The sequence below is a fragment of the Thunnus thynnus genome, chromosome 11 (genome assembly GCF_963924715.1).
Source record: "Thunnus thynnus chromosome 11, fThuThy2.1, whole genome shotgun sequence".
Taxonomy (NCBI): Eukaryota; Metazoa; Chordata; class Actinopteri; order Scombriformes; family Scombridae; genus Thunnus; species Thunnus thynnus.
The window spans coordinates 33,822,688-33,841,810 of NC_089527.1; the positions used below are offsets into that span (position 1 = coordinate 33,822,688).

The following is a 19,123-nucleotide window of genomic DNA, read 5'->3' on the forward strand; positions in this document are numbered from 1 at the left end:
TATCACCTGTTCTGTCTCGTCTCACTAAATAGAAAAAAAAACAAAACAAAACAAAAAAATCTAAATGTGCTTTGAAGTATTCATACATACTTATACTATATTAGTTATAATAAGATATACTGTGGTCTGTCAGTATACTCTATACAATTGTGTGTGTGTCAGTATTTTGAGCGGATCCCGGACGTTCCTGCTGATCAGCTGTCATTCTTCGGGGGTGCTGTGGAGATCGCTGACTACTGTCCCTTCAGCCAGGAGTTCAGCTGGCATCTAAGTGGAGAGTATCAGAGAAACTCCTACTGCAGAGTATCTGAGAATCAGCCAGGTAACACTGACACTTCTGTTAGCATCACTTCTATTATCACCACCAGAAAGTTGTGTGTGTGTGTGTGGGGGGGGGGGGGGGGGGGGTGTTTCTGATGCTGTTCGACCATTTGAGTAACACTTGTGTTGAAACATACTGACACCTTGACTGTCAAAATCATCAGTATAACTCCGTAGAGGATTTTGGAGGAATTTTGCAGTTAAATCTGCTCTGAACTACTGCTTATACTAGAATGTTGTTACCAGTGCCATCTGTATGAATAGTGTGAATGTCTCTGTGTGTGTATTCAGACTGGTGGAGGAATTATGGGGCAGAGCATTATGGACCAGACTCTGTGTGTCTGTATCAGAAGTCAGCCTTTGTTATGGAGCAGTGTACCAGGAAGATGACTTTCCCTGACTGGGGCTCTGGATGCTACAAGGTATGTCAGTAAAATTCTCAACAGTTTTACCTAGATCACCATGTACTGACTGGTAGACCTAGTCACCTCTGTGTTTAAAATAGGGAAATTTTGCAATAAGATCAGTTCATTTGGAATTCAGCCTCATGGCAGAAATGTGTGCAGTTGAGCAAACTGTCTTGACAGTGCTGACTTCTGAGAAACAGAGAGCCAGAGAGTCCAAAATGGAGGAAGCCATTACTTGACCTCCTCTGTCAGACTGTACAAAGTGTGCTGTACAAAAGAGACTCAAATAGAAAATGAAGGAGAGAGAGCTGCATCCAAGATCCCCCACTGGACTTGACATGAGGACATTGAGATCCACGGTCCTGCCTTAATCCCTAAGTTCTAGAGGTGCTGTTTGGCTGATATCTTGTTTTTACCTTTGGACAGAGCCAGGCTAGCTGTTTCCAATCTATATGCTAAGCTTAAGTTAAGTTAACCAGCTACTGGCTGTAGCTACATATTTAGTGAACAGGGAGTGGTATCAATCTTCTCATCTAACTCTCCTCCAGAAAGCAAACAAGCATTTTTCCCAAAATGTTGAAGTTTAATGTTCATTTAAATGAACAAATGAACATTAAACTGAAAGCATAGCAGGAAACGAAGGGAATCTAGTGGGGTTAGGTCGGTTTCTGGTTTTGCTGGTCCCGTGTACGAGCTTAAACCGGTTTGTTTTTATGCGAACCCACTGAACTGACATTTGTCATTATGAGACGTCTAAGTATCTCACATGGCTCCAACACTGACGGGGCCAGCTGTTGCTGTCCACTCACCTGGACGCCAAAGATAAGCTGGAGGAGGTAGGCTGACCCAGGCTACCACCAATAACCTGGATAAACCCAACCGGGCTGATTAGTTTCCAGTGGTCTGAGATCAGCTTGTGTTTTGAAAACAACACACGGATACAAAGGGATCCAACGGATGATTTTACCAGCCTGCATGGTGACTAGCAGCTAGTTAGCATCGTTAGTATAGCATGGTTGTGCCGTGTTGTGTTTAGCCACGGTGTTTCCAGCTGTTACACCGGCAGCTTTTTTAATTTTGTTTTTTATTGACAATCTGAAACAAACAAGGCACATGTCATATTCAAACAAGTCCTTCTGCCTCAGGTAAAACAAAATAAAAGGAAACCAACAGTAGCAAAACATAATAAGGTAGATAGAAGAAAGTAAAGAAATAACAGTGACATGGAACGAGCGAAAATGAATAAATAAATAAATAAATCAAGCATACAAACGGCAGGGCTATTTCAAATCAATTTGTCTTTCTAATAATGAAAAAAGTTTAAGGGCTTTCTTGTCATTAACTAGTTTTGGAGACTTACTCAAGAGTTTTAACTCATTCTTCCAATGGTTTACATTAGGTTTAGCTTTGAAGTATCTACATTTATGTATAAAGAACTTTCCCAATAATAACAGAATATTGAGGACAAAGTCTTGAAGACAAACTTGATTGTCTTCACTGTCAGAGGTGACAGTTCTGTCTCCTTGGACCATAGCCAGCCCTGCATATCACTCCAGAAAGACTGCACTGATTCATAATGGAAAAACAAATGTTCTTAATTTTCAATTTTCCTCTCACAAAACACACAGTTATTCATATCTAAGTTAAACCTCATTCTCAGGAAATCATTTGTTGGGTAAATCTCATTTAAAATTTTGAAATTAACCTCTTTTACTTTAGGAAGGAGTGGAAAGAAGATGTATCTATTTCTTATTTTCTTAACCTCTTCAGCTCCAAATTCCTCAAAATTATATTCCTTCTGTGTTGGAATAGTATTCTTTTAATAGCAAATATCTAATAACTCTACTCTGTTACTGCATTGACTGTCACAAAAGTCTATTCCTTCAATGCAAAGCTGCCTCAGTCCCGGAGAGATCTTTGTGTACATAATGTCTTCCTTAACCATTGACCTCAGAGAGACTGGTATGGCTTTTATCATTCTGTTATAGATCTTCACAGTACAGTGGAGTTGGAATTTCTCACAAAACTCATCATGTTGTAACAGATTTCCATTATCATCCATAAAATGAGCAACAGCCCAAATCCCTTTAGACTTCCATTCCTCTTAGTATAGTGATTTTCTACTGAGCAGTATGTATCATTGTTCCACACTGGTGTGTTGTGTGGTGTAAAGTTATGTTTATAAATAGAGGAGGGTTTGCTGATGGAAATCAGAAAGTTTATCCGGTAATAAGCTACAAACAAAGTCACAACATAGTAAAAAGTCTATTCCACCCATTTTCTGAAAGATTATATTGGGGATAATAAACCAAAAGGAGTGTTTATTCTTAATAAAAGATTTTAACCATTTCAATTTCAAGACACCATTCATGATATCAAAGTCGATCATATTCACACCCCCATCATCATAGTTTTTAACCATATCATTTTCCTTATGTACTGACACTTATTTCTCCATATGAATTTGACATTGACACTGTTTATTGATTTTGTCATTCTCGCTGATATGGGAATGGAAAATGCCAGGTAAATGAGTCTGGATAAGCTGTCCATTTTGGATAATAAAACTCTCTCAAATATTGTAATAGCTCTCTGCAACCATCTATTTAGGATTGCCTTACATTTTTCTATAGTATTCCAAATATTCATCTTGATAGTTTTATCCTTAGAGATGACAATCCCCAAATATTTAACCTCCTTCTTAACCTGTATGTTGTATACTGATTGCAGGGGATGTTCATGTAAGGTTAACATTTCACATTTGTTTAAATGTAATTATAAGCCTGAAGCTTTTGAAAATTGTTTAATAGACTGTAAAGCTAATGGGATTTGGTTTTCATCTTTTAGAAATAAAGTTGTGTCATCAGCCAGTTGACTTATTATTATTTGTCTTCCCATCACATTTAATCCTTCAATACTATCATTCTTCATCAGAATATTTAGCATTTCTGCAACCATTATAAACAGTAATATTGAGCTGCTACATCCTCGATGAATTCCCCTCTCGATATCAAATCTCGAGCAGGTGCTGTGTCCTAGAGCTACCAAGCTATTGATACCATTGTATAGCATTTTAATCAAATTTATAAATTTCTCTCCAAAACAAAAATAAGAGTATCCAGTATGAAAGGATGTTCAACAGATTCAAATGCTTTTTAGAAATCTAAGAATAAAACAAACCCTTTTATCTGAAGTGTATCATCATAATCAAATAAATCTAATACAAGTCTTATGTTATTATGAGTTGACCTCCCTTTCAAAAATCCTGATCGTGTCTCACTAACTATGGTGGAGATACCTTTTTTTCAGCCTATCAGCAATAGCCCTAGATAGTATTTTATACTCAGTATTAAGCAAGATGATGGGTCTCAAATTATGTAATATTCTTTTATCTTTACCTGATTTAGGGATCAGGGTGATTAAACCTTGTTTCATGCTTGACGTCAGTTCTTTCTTCTCTACACATTCCTTTAAAGCTTTAAATAAAAAATTTCTTACTTCTTTCCAAAGGAAACACGACAGCTACACACAGCACCCTAGCACAAGAAGAAAAGTTGAATGGTGGTTGTGAGAAATAAAAACATGTCACTCACTGTCCTGACTGCGGCCCCGCTGTTTCATACTTTGTTTCTGTGCTACAGGTGTCTTGCTCAGCTCAGGGCCTGATGGTGTACGTTCAGGATCGCTCCTTCCACTGCTTCCGTAAAGGTCAGCTACTGAGTGTGAGCGTGCGAGTCAATGACTGGGTTTACAACGGTGTCCTGATCTGCCCCGCCTGCACCGACTTCTGTGATGACTGTCCTCTACCCCACCAGCTCCTGCCCATCAACACTTCCAGGAGTAACCCCATTGGTCAGTATCATCCCTCCTCTCTATACATGTGTTCAGCTTTTTTCTCTTTGCCATTTAGCTTTTAGTTGGTAGGTGAATGAACCGGATTTCTGTCTCAATCAACAAGGCAGTCAAATCTAGAAAATCATACATTTATTTCAAATAAAATAGGACAAAGTGAACAAATTTAATTACAAGTTATATAAAGACCAAAGCCCCATAACTGACATTGACATTAGCACAAAGTGCAAAAGAGCTGGGTTAAGGTGAACATACAGTTAGTCAGCAGGTATGCTGATTAATAAATACACTCTCACTAGTGTCATAGCTTTGAAGCAGCTGAGCCAATCACAGTACAGCATCACAACAATTAAGTTCTCATTCTACTGTTTTTCACGTGGTAAATGGTCACATCACATATGATGCAGCAGCAGCAATAAAACATGAAACAACTTTTGATTAAAAAGAAAAAAAAAAAAGTTGGTGGCGCACAGGATTGATGAGGCTCTGTACCCTAATGTCTCCCACAGAATTAGGCAGAATAGTGAGTTATAACCGACCTGTCGGTGTGTAGAAGTGCGGGTATTTGTGTTCTAGCACTCGAAAATAAACACGGTGAACAACCGCACATAATGGCACTGCCCTCTAGCGCAGCACTTCTCCAATCAGAGGCTGCAGATTTATCAACATATCTGTCCTGCTGCCTTCAGATGCTGCAGGGATTTCATGAGCTGAAACTTTTCAGACAGTATGAAGCAGCTGTGGACAACAGATACTGTAAGAATTGTTCAGATTCATTTATATAATTAATGCAGGATGCTGTACTGACATTCCTAGTTTAATCACATTAAATATTATTTTCATGCTGATTTAATATACTGAATTGAGAGTTTTTCATTGAAATGTTTTATTTATATTTTAAGCATCAGCCCCAGAAACAGACGTGGTTCTGAGACTTCTATTCTCCACTTAACATCAAAGACCCAGTTTCCACCAAAATACCAGCAGCTCGCTTTGTGCTGCTTTATTTGAGTGAACCTCCCGCCTTATTGTGCCTCTCCTCTCACCTGTGCACCAAGCTGGGTACCAAAATACCACAGAGACAGACAAAGAGAATTTGTGATGTCTTCCTTAAGCTGGGGACACACCTAAAGAGAGCTGAAACCTACAAAGACTGGACAGACCACATAAAAAGTGTTTGCACCAACTGGCACAGATTTTTTAGCCTTTGACAGTCAGGAAGGAGCACAAACCTTAGGACCGAGTAATCACACAGACAACTACTGCTCTGTAATGACTTGAGTCCTGGTGTGAGTCAACCTAGCAAATCCTGCAAGAATGATGCCAAATTTTGCATGTTTTTGTACCAAAACAAACATGTAGGTAACCATCTGCTTGTACTAATACATACATGGTTAATATTAATATTACAGTTTTTGCTGAAAAGGCTAAAAAAGAGGAGAGAAAAGCGTGGGTAATGTGGACTGTAATTGGAGATGAGTGAATTTTGTTAAATGAAGCGAAATGAAGGTTCTGGTCAGCTGTGCAGCTCTTCGCTGTTGCTGTTGACTTTAATTCCGTTTACAGTTTCCTTTCCATTTCAGTTGTCCAGTGCTCTCAACACCACAAACCTCTTTGCTCACTATTTCCTCTCTCTTGTTTATTTATGGTACGTCTCCCTTGACATACGTTGACATGCAAGTAATGTCGGCGTGATTTGACTGATAGCATTATTTATTTATTTTATTTATTTATTTTTTTAAATTTTCTATAGATATCGTGGTAATATTGTTATTGTGAATTCTTTTGGCCACGATAATCGTTTTGTGAAAATCTGATATCGTGACAGCCCTAATCTGAAGATTTAAGATTAGAATCTTTATATATCACACATTAAATGATTTTATCTGCTGGCTGTCAACATCAACTGACCCAGACTGACACACACCCACTCCAACTCTGTCCCATCTGTTGTCATGCCCAAATCACATTCATAATCAGGTCAACAGCTGTGTGTCCCTGCCTCTACTTGAAACTACTTTCTGGAGACTCTGTTATTAGTCTTTGGAGCCGTTTCTAAACTTACTACTGTGACAAAGCTCCTCCTGGTGAATGAACATGTCACCCAGTGCAGCTGCGTGACTCCTTGACATGTTTTTAATAGTTGTTGGACAACAACGGAAGTCTATGGCACAGAAGAATAAGATATATCAGGCTTTAGATACATGCAAAATACTTGTTGTTTTGTTTGTTTGTTTGTTTCAGACCCATGCTCCAGTTCTCCAGGTCTGGCTATCACTCTGTGGCTCCTACTGCTCAACCTGCTTCCCCTAGTGGCTGGACTGCTGCTCTGCCACTGCAGCTGATAAACACAAACACACACACACAAACACACACACACACACAAACACACACACACACAGAGCTAATAAATCCTGCCTATGAAAATTTACATTTGCCTGCCAGGCGCACACACACACACACACACAAACACATATCAGATCATGGTCACTTTTGGGGACATTACATAGACTTACATTCATTTCCTGAAGACTTACCCTAACCATAACCACTTTGTGCCTAGTGATTTTCTGCTTGGCTTTTGTCCCCAATTGGACCAGCCATCCTCAATTAATTGGTCCTTAGTCTGAAATTTGTCCCCATAAGTAGCCTATGACAGACCACACACACACACACACACACATACACATACACACACACACACACACACACACACCATGGTAGCTGGACAATATGTAAAAACAAAAATCAACAATTCACTGACCTAAGTTGAAAACACTCATCTGTAGCCCTGTGTGGATTTGGGTCACAGACCTTTCTTCCCCTCCTTCCATCCTTTGTTTCCCCCTCTGTCCTCTGTAAGTTTTGCTTTCCATTTTTTCCTCCATCACTCCTTCCTCAGGACCTGCATTCTTCCATTCTTCTTTTCTCCATTCCTCAGTTCATTCAGTTTCTTCATAGATGACTGTATGTTCTCTTACCACAGTCAGGGATCTTTTTGCTGAAGCCTCATTCAGGTGTGAATCAGTGCAACATGGAGCATGTGGTCAAACCACAGATCATCTGGAACATCAGTCCCCTGGTTTAACAGACAGCAGACTGTACACTTTCTGTGCTTTCTGGCCTGTGGTGCAGCAGTTTTCTTCCCAGAATTCCCAACTTGTACAGAAATCAATTACTTCAACGTGGGATCATCTTAATACGTCAATTTCCATTTTTCCTTTATGCTATAGTGACTGGAGAAGGAGATTAGTCTTCTCACCTGAATTGCTGATCACAGATTTCTTCTTGCTAAATCACATGTAAGATGAGCAACTGACTGTGGATCATCCTGTTCTCTGACACTACAGCTGCCCACCATCTCCTATCAACCCAGATAAAAAACCAGGAGGGACACAAAAGCAGGACAGGAAGTGGAATGCCTGGTGGGAATGCAAAGAATTATAGGACTGTTCATGACAGTTTAGATATTAGAAAGTCACAAATGTATATACAACTGGCTGGCTGTAAAACTACAAACTACCTTCAAGGCTGAAAGAAGTCTTCTCTGCAGTTTGGTGACCCCCGGTGGCAGCAGGAGGTAACTGTTTACATTTTTAAAAGTTTAAAAGACCTTTTTACCCTCTAATGTGAAATATAAACATGACACTTACTTGAGCTGCATTTCCTGTTTTTAGAGGCAGGCAGGGATGAAAGTGGTGGAATCAGTGTCCCGGTCTCCTGCTGACAGGTCACATGAGTTTCAATTCTGCATTAAAATAGGCTACAATTATACCAAAAAAGCTCTTGTTTTTAAATAAATGTATGTACATTCAAAGGATGGTCACAACATATAGTAAGCAACAGCTATGAATCCAGTAAAAGAGGCCTGCTTGGAATCCTATCTTCGTCAAAGTTACACTGTGTTAGAGAGCATTTGCTTCAGCTTTATGCTCATCCTGGAGGCTACAGTTTGTGGTTCATGGTGTGGTGGTGTTGTATTGGATTGCATTGATAAAACATTTGGAACACCTTCCAGTATAATTCAGTCCAGTATGACATGGCTGCAGGGTTGAATCAATTCACTTAGTTAATGTTACAGGCTTTGCAGAGGTAGGATTCATTGCTGGGCTGTAGTGTGAGGATGTATTGCATCAAACATCTCTATTGTGTCTAATCCCTGTATATGTCACTTACCTTTATTGCAGACCATAAGAATTGCTAGTTACTGGTGTCATGTTGACATGGGGGTGCACAAACTAAACAGCTGATCTTGGGTGAGATGTACTGATTATGACTGCTTTGAATGATCGCGATCTTTAACTAAATCTAGCAAGAAGTCATTGGGTGCTTTCCATTTGGCCTAACATGCTTCCTCACCTGCCTCCCTCGCGTCTTAGCCGCTCCCACTGAGGATGTAAGGAGTGTTATTCACGAAACGGGACATCCTTGCTCACTGCAGCACCGTTTTGAGTCTGATACTTTTCAGGCTCATTCTGGGTATTATTAATAGCCTAATAACCAAAACTGTGTGGCTGTGTTGGAGAAATATGCAGATAGGCCTTTTAAATATTTTCCTGTATGAGCCAAGATGCCCTTGAAACAGAAAAGCCTCTTGCCTGATGAAGAAAAAGTAATGCTTTTATGATTCATAATTCTACAACGAAGAATAAAGGCCACTGATTTCCAGAATTAAGTCATAATATTATGAGAAATTCGTCAATATTTTGAGAAAAAAGTCATAGTAGAATAGGTTCCTCTAATTGTAAAGTGTCAAATGTCATAGGTTGATTGGATTACATGAGCATGTTTTAATTTTTGCTGACAGCCCACAGGCTCATGTAGCCTGCAGTTATTTAAACTTGTGTAAAGGTGTGTTTGGACTGCAATGTCACTCTCCTCTGAGCTGTGTCGCTGTGTCTGCTCTGGTTCCCTCTGGCTTAGGCACCTTGCTCTGTTTGTCTCCATATTGCAAGGATGCTTACCATTGGAAAGCAAGGATATTCGAGGTGGTGATGTTAACTTGTATGGACAATCAGCTGCACAAAGGTGAGATTTGTGTTTTATCAGAAGTGTTTCCAAACAGTTTGTTTGAGGAGAGGTTTCAAAGATGAAGACTAGTGGTTAGTTTGGAAAATGTATGTCTTGTTACTGACTTCCCCTCCTCTGATAAAAAAGCAGCGCACAGCCATTTAACTAAACGTTCTCATTCAGAGACAGTGTCTTTTAGATGGTTGTGTCACTGTGTCGGTCTGATACTACCAGATCAGCTGAACACAGAGCAGGAACATAATGCACAGCATAAATACGTTAGTGTAGATTCTGCTGCCTTTCACATCATTTGCCTAAAGCTCACTCAGCTGCACTCACTTCCTGATGCCATGACTTCACTCTGGGCTCAGCTGCTACTACTTCAAAACACATCCATGTATTCACTCATACATTATGGAACTGGCTTTCTCTCATAACAAGATGAGGTTATTGGTGAAACCTATAAATTTAGGTCATCACTCACTCAGACTGCTCTTAATTGTTTACTACCACAGAATATTATACTAAAATTATACTTTTTTCTGGAAATGTGACTTTTTGCACTTAAATTTTCAGCTTTATTCTTGAAATATTACAATTAACCCCTAACTATAACTCCTTAAAATTGCAACTTTATTCCTGTAATATTATTTTTCTCAAAAAATATTATTATTTTCCTAACAGTGTCCCTAATACTCCTTCATATACTTCAGATTGAACACACATTCAATAATTTGTTTTATCTTATGAACATGAAACATGATAAACAATAGAGCCACAGTGGGTATTGTCATTTCTTTTCCCATGGGTAGTTTCCCTACCCTGTTGTATTGCAGTAACATTACAGTAAATCTGCTTCAACAGTGGCCTGGTGCTCCTTTCACTGTCCCATCTGATCAGCTGACCAATCACTAAACAGATTTATGTTTACAGGTGTTGCCATTAAAAAATGTCCACATAAAATTTCCCTGTGGTTCCTCACTCATTGTCTCCTCCAAGACACATGAGGGATTAGAACATTCCTACTGGCAACGGAACTCAATGGATTTCTGGGTCATGGGCAGGAGGATGGAGGAGTGAGGATGGGAAGAAGCAGAATTTTCTGAATGGAAAGCACCCAGACTAAGAACAAGCACATCTTATTTCTGGCAACTATGAAATCAAACTGTAGTAGTATCTGGGACAGCTAACAGCAACACCAAGACACATTTAGGAACTGCTGAAAGTAGATGATGTGTCATGACGGGCACAAGCACAGATTGGGACACTCAAATCATGGCAAAGGTTGCACAGTCTGCACTAGGATTAAATGTACTGACAATGTTATGACATTATCAGAACACTTACTGCTCTTTTCTAGATGGACTGACAGATTGTTCAGACGAGGAAGAAAAAGCCATGTACACATGTGAGGGAACGCCTGCTTGCTGTCAATCATTACAAGCTGTTAGGTTTTCCTGCTATCCACCAATGAAAACCTGAACAAGCCATAGTTTGACGATGATGATAATGTAGCCGTTATGCCCCCGCCCCCCCAATTAAGATTATTTATAGCTCTCATTGACCCAACAGGAAGTCGGTGCTGAGCCCATACTGGAGCATCCTCCTTCCTGGGGGATGTCATGTTTAGTGTTGTTTTAGAATTATTTGCTGTGGTACTGCAGCAGTATTGAAGATTTAGATGTCAGCGTTAATTTTCACCTTTTTCCCTTTGTGGTATACAGTCATGAGGATAGTTTTTGGTTTTTAGTAATAGCCATCTCACAAAACCCTGACATTTAAGTCACTGAGAGCATTCATAAAGTTAGTTACAAGGAGAATTTTGAAAATATGTACGATAGGTAATGTTCTTAGTGACTTATTAGGTGGAAAATTACGTTATACGTTAAAATATGAGAAATAGGATTAAATCTCGGTCAGGATTTCTGTCTCGGTCAGTGCTGCCACTCTGTACTACTTACTGATTAAAGGCCTGGTCACACCAGCGTATTACACAGCAAAATCTTTCAGCAAATTCAATTAAGTCCACTGGAATTGAACTGTTCAGTAGATTCGCTCACAGAGAAGTAAATCTGCACATATTTGCACGATTGACCAGCAGCAGACCATCACGACAGTGCTGACCTGTAAGGGAACAGAGTGCCAGAGAGTTCAAAATGGAGGAAGCTGTCATAGCCTATTAGCTGTGTGTTATCATACAATTGTATTTCACATCCTCTGTTGGAGTATAGAAAGCTCAAGTGAAACCAGAATGTCAGAATCTCATTTACATTTGTAACTACACTAATAAGAAGAAATCCAGCCTTGAAACATAACCTTACAGTACAGCCTGTTGTGTGTTTCACTCCACTCACTCCACTTCACTTAATGGGTTAAACATCACAGCCCACAAAAAGCAAGCCTGTTAGTGGTTAGTTCAGACATGTCTGAAATAACAGCAGGACAGACAGGACTCAACAGTGTAGAGCAGCCACAAACTTAAGAATGATGCAGCCCAATTTGAAATCTGTAAATGTCCCGCAGCCCACACAACCCTTTAATCACAACTCTGATCAACACACAAGACTAAGATGAAGTATTTCCCTACATATTTTTTATTTCATGAACAGAACAATGCCATGAGAATGTGGGCTTATGACAATGCAGTGTAAATACATAATCCATCCACATCAATTGTTTGGATCCTACTCACTGTTATATAAATACCTTACAGAGGTAGTCTCATGGATAAATCCTCCATAGCAGCTCTGAATGCACTTCCACTTCCAGTAACAAAATTTAGGAGTGCATGAACAATTGCAGTGTCTGGGCTCTATGAGATAGCCATACAGACTGGGCTGGGGTGTGTAGTATGACAGTCCTGTATGAGGACTACAAGGTTTTGAGACCTCAGCTACTGAGACTTGTAATCTGTGGCAAGTAACAAGGACATTATTTCTTGAAAAGCCAAGTTACAGTCAACTTTTTTAAAAGTTATTTTTAAATGCTTTGAGCACCACAAACTAAATTCCATGTATCTACATTGTACAGAGTTTGTGGCAGAAGTTGCAACAGCAGATATCTGAAAACTTGAGCATAAAACCAAAAGTACAATGTTTGCTGTCTAGACACCACTTGAGGTCAACATCCTCCTACAGGATCATGGGATTGGCTAAATCTTTGTCGTAGTGATGGACGCTGTAGTTTGGCTGCTTTTCCTATATGCATTACTTGCACTGGAAACCAGTGGGAACTTTACCCACGAGTTTTCAAACTGTCAAACATAATGTTGGTGCTGCAGTGATTTGGAGGAAGCTATACTGAAGGACAGCACCAGCAGGAATCCAATGGTGCTTAATATCAAAAAGGCTTATTTAAACAGAGTGTAAATATATCATTTAAATAATTTTTGGGTGTATTTACGATTAATGTTGTTTGTCTATACTTTAGGAAATGTTTAATTCCCACAAAGACATGAGCACTAACTTTGTTCTTTCCCTGCAGTTTTTACAGTGCACTGCTTTATGGATGAGCTATGGTTATGTTTCATGCTGTTAGAGGTTCATTTGAACTCTTTTATGTCTTCTTCATTACTTCAGTCACCAAATGAGAATTTTTTTTGTCTGAAACAGCAATTGTCATTTTAATAACTTACCATACAGAGTGTAATGGAAAAATTGTGAGTTTTCTGTGTCTTTTTTGTAATAACAGGGTGGACAGATGATTGAAGTGCTGATACGTTTCCAGGTAAAAATGTTTTTCTGCAACTGCACAAAGAGAAACTGTTACAGCAGTTTACAGTGTGATGGCAGGCAGTTGTTGTTCATCTCTTTTTTTTCATCTCAACATAACATAAAAAAACAAATCACGTTTGAGTGACAAAATAATTTGAAATACAAGAGGACCTTGAGTTGAGATTATTTTTCACACACAATTCAACTTCTTTGCTGGAATATCATGTTCTTCTACAGTCCCAGGTGTTTTGTGGCTGTACTGCAGCTTTTATCAAAAGGTTTCATTCCAAAATGCTCTATTCTCATTTTTATGTTGAAATTGGTCATTCTGTACATCTGAGAGCTTCTGAACAGGAGAAGGCTGTACGAATATCCAGTATATGGCTTTAAGAGAGGGATGTTTAATGATTTGGTGACTCTCTCCCTGACTGTTCTTGAGGGGCAGTGTTACCTGATAACTCCACCATCAGGTCAAAATTTCCTTCTGATCAACACTTTGTCTATAACAGTGAAATTGAAAAGCCTTTGGCCAGATTTCCATGAGATTTTCTGATACTATTCATGATTCCCAGAGGATTTATCAAAATATTTTTGGTTATTCTCTCACCTTCCCTGTAGTGGCACCATCAGACCAACACTTTTATTTTTTACTTGCAAGAAATATCGAAATAACAGCCATTTCCTCTGCTCGCACAATGCCCACTCTCTGTCACAGTGAAGAAGAGTGTGAATACCATGTTATTGGAATAGTCCCATATTCAGTGATTAAACAAACTTGTATCATGTCATTTGACTGTGTAGCACACCCTGAGTGCACCAGACACACAGAAGTAGTAGCCGTACTGTACCTGTACTTTACTGTGTGGCGTGTAGCCTCTAGAGGCCACTGACAGGACTTCCAACATTTATTCTTGATTTGCAGCTCAGTTGCCAGAACAAAATGTTGGCATTGTACATTTCTGCAAACCACGGATACGTTGAATCTCTACATTACAATACGTTTAATACGTAGCATATCAACATTTCTACAATACGTATCACAGGGAAAGACTGAAGACTCCTAAGGGGAGTGAATACTTTTCATAGGTGCTGTGAACAACCCAACAGTAGATAAAATTAGCTCTACCACGAGCAGCCACTACAATAAAATGCTACATACATATTAATGCATCAGCAATATGTAACAGTATGACTCTAACAGGGGCCATTTTCCAGCATTGAGTACCTGTACTTTTGATACTTTTGCACAATACTCACATACTCTACCATATTTTCAGTGCAGGACTGTTCTTTGTACTGGATTATTTTTACAATGCGGTATTACTACTTTTACTGAAGTAAAAGATGTTGTGTTTTTACGCATTGAGAAAAAAGATTCAGACAAAATAGAAGTAACAAATTATTTCATACTTTGGTCATGAGACCAGACGGAGTAAATGAGTTGATTTAGCTTTATTCTTTACCCAGTCACTTATAAATTCTCCACATATTTGGCTCATGGTTGCATCACATGTGCCATCTGCTGTCCTTTGGTTTTGGAATGAAACTCTTTGTACCAGTAGTGTTGCTTATTAATTCACTGCAGCTTGATTGTTATATTCTAAGATGAAACGCTGCTGCTCAGTGTTTGCACTAACCCAAAAGAACTGGCCTTAATGTTAAAGGACATTTCTGTTTGGCGGCATTGAAATGAAAAGAATACAGTAAACGACTGAATGCTGGAGGAGTTTTTGTTTGTTTGTTTGTTTTTTAATTTATTTATTGAAACCCACAAATGCAGTTTTGCTTCAGGTCTGTCCATGTTCTTTAAGATGTTTTTGTTTAAAGTCGTATGTTTGGCAGTAATGTGATTGTGCTGAAGTGTCAACAGGAAGTCAGAAGCTACCTGCCCTCCTGTCTGTTGAGCATCGAACAAAATTCCCTGCTGGTTCATTTGTATTACACCACTGTTATCTTTCATGTACTGTAGAGCTTTGTGTCACTACTGTTAGTCATGTGCAGCATACTGAGGCAGGAAACAAGTGGTTTCACCTCACTGCAGTTTTTGATTTTAAAGGGTAATTTCATCTATAACTGACTACTGTAGGAGATTCTGTTTTCATTAGATTTTTTGTTATTTACGTGTTTAATATGATGACTGAAGTTGCGCTGAATTAAGGAAATCTGATTGGAGCATTTTGTTTGAAATAAAATCTGAAAAGTCAGCATTGGTGGAATTCTGTTCATGCACACTTGAGATATTTCTTTGGACAAATATTCAAGGGATTCCTGTTTCTGTTTTGCAGTGCTGAGGCTGTTTAAGAACACAGCCAATCCCTTCAATGAAACACTTTGCATTGTTGTCTTTATGTATGCATTTATTTTATTTTTTTTTGAAAAAAGGGCTGCTTTTTGAGACAAAATCAAGACAACTCTGAGACATTTGTCTATCAAAATAAATTCTGTCTATATACCAGAGACATGTTTTGTCTTGTTTAAAACTACATGTCAGAAATGTATTTAAAAAATCCAATATTGCATTAATTTAATATAATAAACCAAAATAGTTGTATTTGAGTATTTCTACAAGTTAAAAGCTAAACTCATTCTTTTAGACTTTAAATTGATTGATACATTTGAATATTTTCCACAAAAATGTATATATTACAGCCTAAAGTTAACATGACACTTCTCTAAGATAACATTTTGTGTAGATTTGACTTTACATTTATTAATTAATGTCTCTAAAATATGAAAACAAGAAGAATTCTTTGCTTGGTTCTGTAAGGTTCTACACAGAGCCTTCCAATGGACCATTTTTACAGCAATGGCGGATGGTGAAGCCTCTCAATAATTTCAAGGAACCTATAAAAAAAGGAAGGGTCATTACATCATACCAACATTCTGTGGTGCCAGACTTTGGTGCCAATTGTATTGAATCCTATGGGAGATGCATGGAGAAGCACACTAAAACCAAACATATCTACATCGTATGACCTTTGATGAAGAAATGCCTCTACCAAGAACACCAAGAACATGCTTCAGACTAGAGAATACTGACTGATTTTTCCAAATGTGTGCATTCATTTATTTTCTGTTGGTCTTCAAAGGCGCTCCAGAGGCACTTAAAACAGCATAGAAAGAGTGGCCTACAATGGCATGTTATGAGAAGACTAATGTTACACCTGTATATAATATAATGTATAATAAAAGGAAGATCAGTCAGTATTCTCTGAATTGTGTTCTTCTTCTTGGTAGAGGCATTTCTTCATCAAAGGTCATACGATGTAGATATGTTTGGTTTTAGTGTGCTTCTCCATGCATCTCCCATAGGATTCAATACAACTGGCACCAAAGTCTGGCACCATAGAGCATTGGTATGATGTAATGACCCTTCCTTCCTTTTATAGGTTCCTTGAATAGTTTCCAGAAGTTAGCAGCAAATACTAGCATCATTGTAGGGTTGTAGCAGAATAGATCGTTTGTGATGCACTTTTAAAAGGTAAGACATTTAAAGAACCAGATTGTACATTATCAATACAATAAAACATTGGGGCATGTGATTGTAGAATGTTGGGTGGAGGTGATGAAATGAGGTTAATCTGTGGAAAGTCAAAGATAACACATCTCGGCTCAATTTCCCCAGTGTTCAAAAACACCACCAGGTGTTTATTAAGGCAGTTCTGATCGCCAACAGGCGTCTAAAACACGTGTGACGCATTGTGACGTTTGTTAATGATCTCCGCCCTGTGATTTATCACAGCCAATAAAGTTGAACTGTAACCACCCAATCAATACAGAATAAGGGCAGACCACACTAATCAAGCACTGATCTCCTTAGCTGTTTGGATAGCCCAGAGAAAATCCCAAGTACGCACTTGGGTGTTATTTTATTATTATTATTATTTATTTATTCATACATATGATTGTATTTTCAAATACAGTGGAAACTGCTTACAGTGATAACGTCTGTCCAGGTCAAATTGATCACTGTAAGCGGATGGTTATTGTAGCCATTTTTTTCTTTTTCTTTATTTCTCATGCAGATTACCATCTAATTGACATTTGTATATTTATTACATGAATATAAAGTAATGAAACGGGCAGCGTTGCTATTTGCTGAATTTTACTGACTTTCAAAATACATTACAGCGGTTTCAAACACTGGTTGTTTCGCTGCTGCATCTCGTTGGCTCGTTTTTGGCAGTTTGTCATAAACTTCAAGGAGACTACGTTTCTCATTTATTGACCTTCTTTTTCCCGTTGTGATTGTAATGTACACGCGGCAGCAGCGTCAGGTAACCAGCCGGAAGCAGACGGGTTGTGCGTCTAGGCTGCGGGAGTGGGGGCCGCAGCGGCCCGCAGCGAGAAAGTTGAACTGGAATCAACTTTTAGAGAAACGCAACCTGTAACGCTGCAGTGGTCAACCACAGCCGGCGATCAGATTGATTAGAGCTGAGGGAGGACAAACACATTACAAGGAAGAGGGGAGGACATTTCTCTTCGTTTGATAATGTTAAAAGTAAAGTTAGGCTTGCTGTCTCCTCATTTTAAAAAAGATGAGAGAGAGAGAGGATGGGGAGAGTGAGCAGGGGTAGCGAGAAAGCCGGTGAATGAGAGAAATACAACGTTATTTTCTTATTGTTTCATGGTGTTTATAAATAAACATGGCCACACCCCACACCTCCGCAACGCCTCCTAATGGTGCAGCAGCCTATAATTGCATATCATATGTATATCATGGGGGTAAGGTAAAAAAAATATAGAATTACCGTAGTTTTCATTTTTCCATGTTTTCATATTTGAAAATACCCCAAATGAACACTATAAGCAGACTACTTGATTACTATGGGCAAATTATTTAAACAGTATTTGTATAGGAATGATTCTGTCCTGAGCTTTTTTAATCCATATAAGCGGCTGATCACTGTAACCATGATCACTGGTGGTTTCCACTGTATGTGAAGAAGAGTGTAGTTATATCAACCATCTACATCTATAGCAGAGTAGGATTTTCATGCTGTGGTGGGAGCAAGCTGTGCTGATCCATCGATCTACCTTCCTGAACTGACTGGTTGTGTGTATCCCATTGCAGAAATAAAAGACTTGAATGCCCCTTCCACCTTGATTCCTATGCCATAGATGAGTCAGTAAGCAGTACGGGCGACAGAGTGGTCACATTACTGCTTAGACAATGTCATACCATAAATGAGCAATCTGGTATTATGCTGCTAAATATGTCACTTCCTGCTACAATAAGAGAGATAACCAGAAGGCATAGTCATGTGCAGACATTTTTAAATTCAATTCAGATCAATTCAGTTTTATTTATATAGTGCCAAAAGTTATCTCAGGGTACTTTTCATATAGAGCAGTTCTAGACCACACTCTTTAATTTAGAGAGACCCGACATTCCCTCATGAGTAAACACTTGGCGACAGCGGCAAGGAAAAACTCCCCTCAACCTCAAGCAGAACCAGGCTCTAGGTGGGCGGCCATCTGCCTTGACCAGTTGGGTTGAGAGGAAAGAAGGAGGGAGGGGGAGAGGGGGGAGAGACACACAGAGAAGCATAGTAACAACAACAACAATAACAACGATAATAATAATAGAGATATAACTAGTGATAGTAACAGCAATAATGGCCGGAGAAGGTGTCAAGGCAGGACACCCACAGGACACCGCCATCCCTGCATCATCCCTGCAAGCCAAGGCCCACAGTTCGGATCTTGGAGTTTCCTGCTCCAAGCACAAAAATTCCGGGGAAGAAGCCAAGTTAGTAACGTGAATTAATGGTACATGAATACGTACAGATGGAGAGGGGGAGGAGGAGAGAGGAGCTC

General features: G+C 39.0%; 1 protein-coding gene across 5 annotated transcripts in view; it reads left to right on the forward strand.

Annotated features, from left to right (window-relative positions):
• lmln (leishmanolysin-like (metallopeptidase M8 family)) overlaps positions 1–15,673 on the forward strand; it is a 39,189-nt gene extending 23,516 nt beyond the window's left edge. For 2 of the 5 annotated variants that reach the window (XM_067604583.1, XM_067604581.1), the window contains 5 exons: positions 163–322; positions 613–743; positions 4,370–4,580; positions 7,931–8,160; positions 8,258–15,673. In XM_067604583.1, coding sequence (XP_067460684.1) covers positions 163–322; positions 613–743; positions 4,370–4,580; positions 7,931–8,115 — 687 coding nt within the window. In that variant the 3' untranslated portion in view covers positions 8,116–8,160; positions 8,258–15,673. Of the gene's footprint in view, positions 1–162; positions 323–612; positions 744–4,369; positions 4,581–6,824; positions 7,084–7,930 lie in introns of those variants that run through there. The other 3 variants (XR_010930712.1, XR_010930711.1, XM_067604584.1) reach the window with 3 other exon arrangements.
• The last annotated feature ends 3,450 nt before the right edge of the window (positions 15,674–19,123 follow it).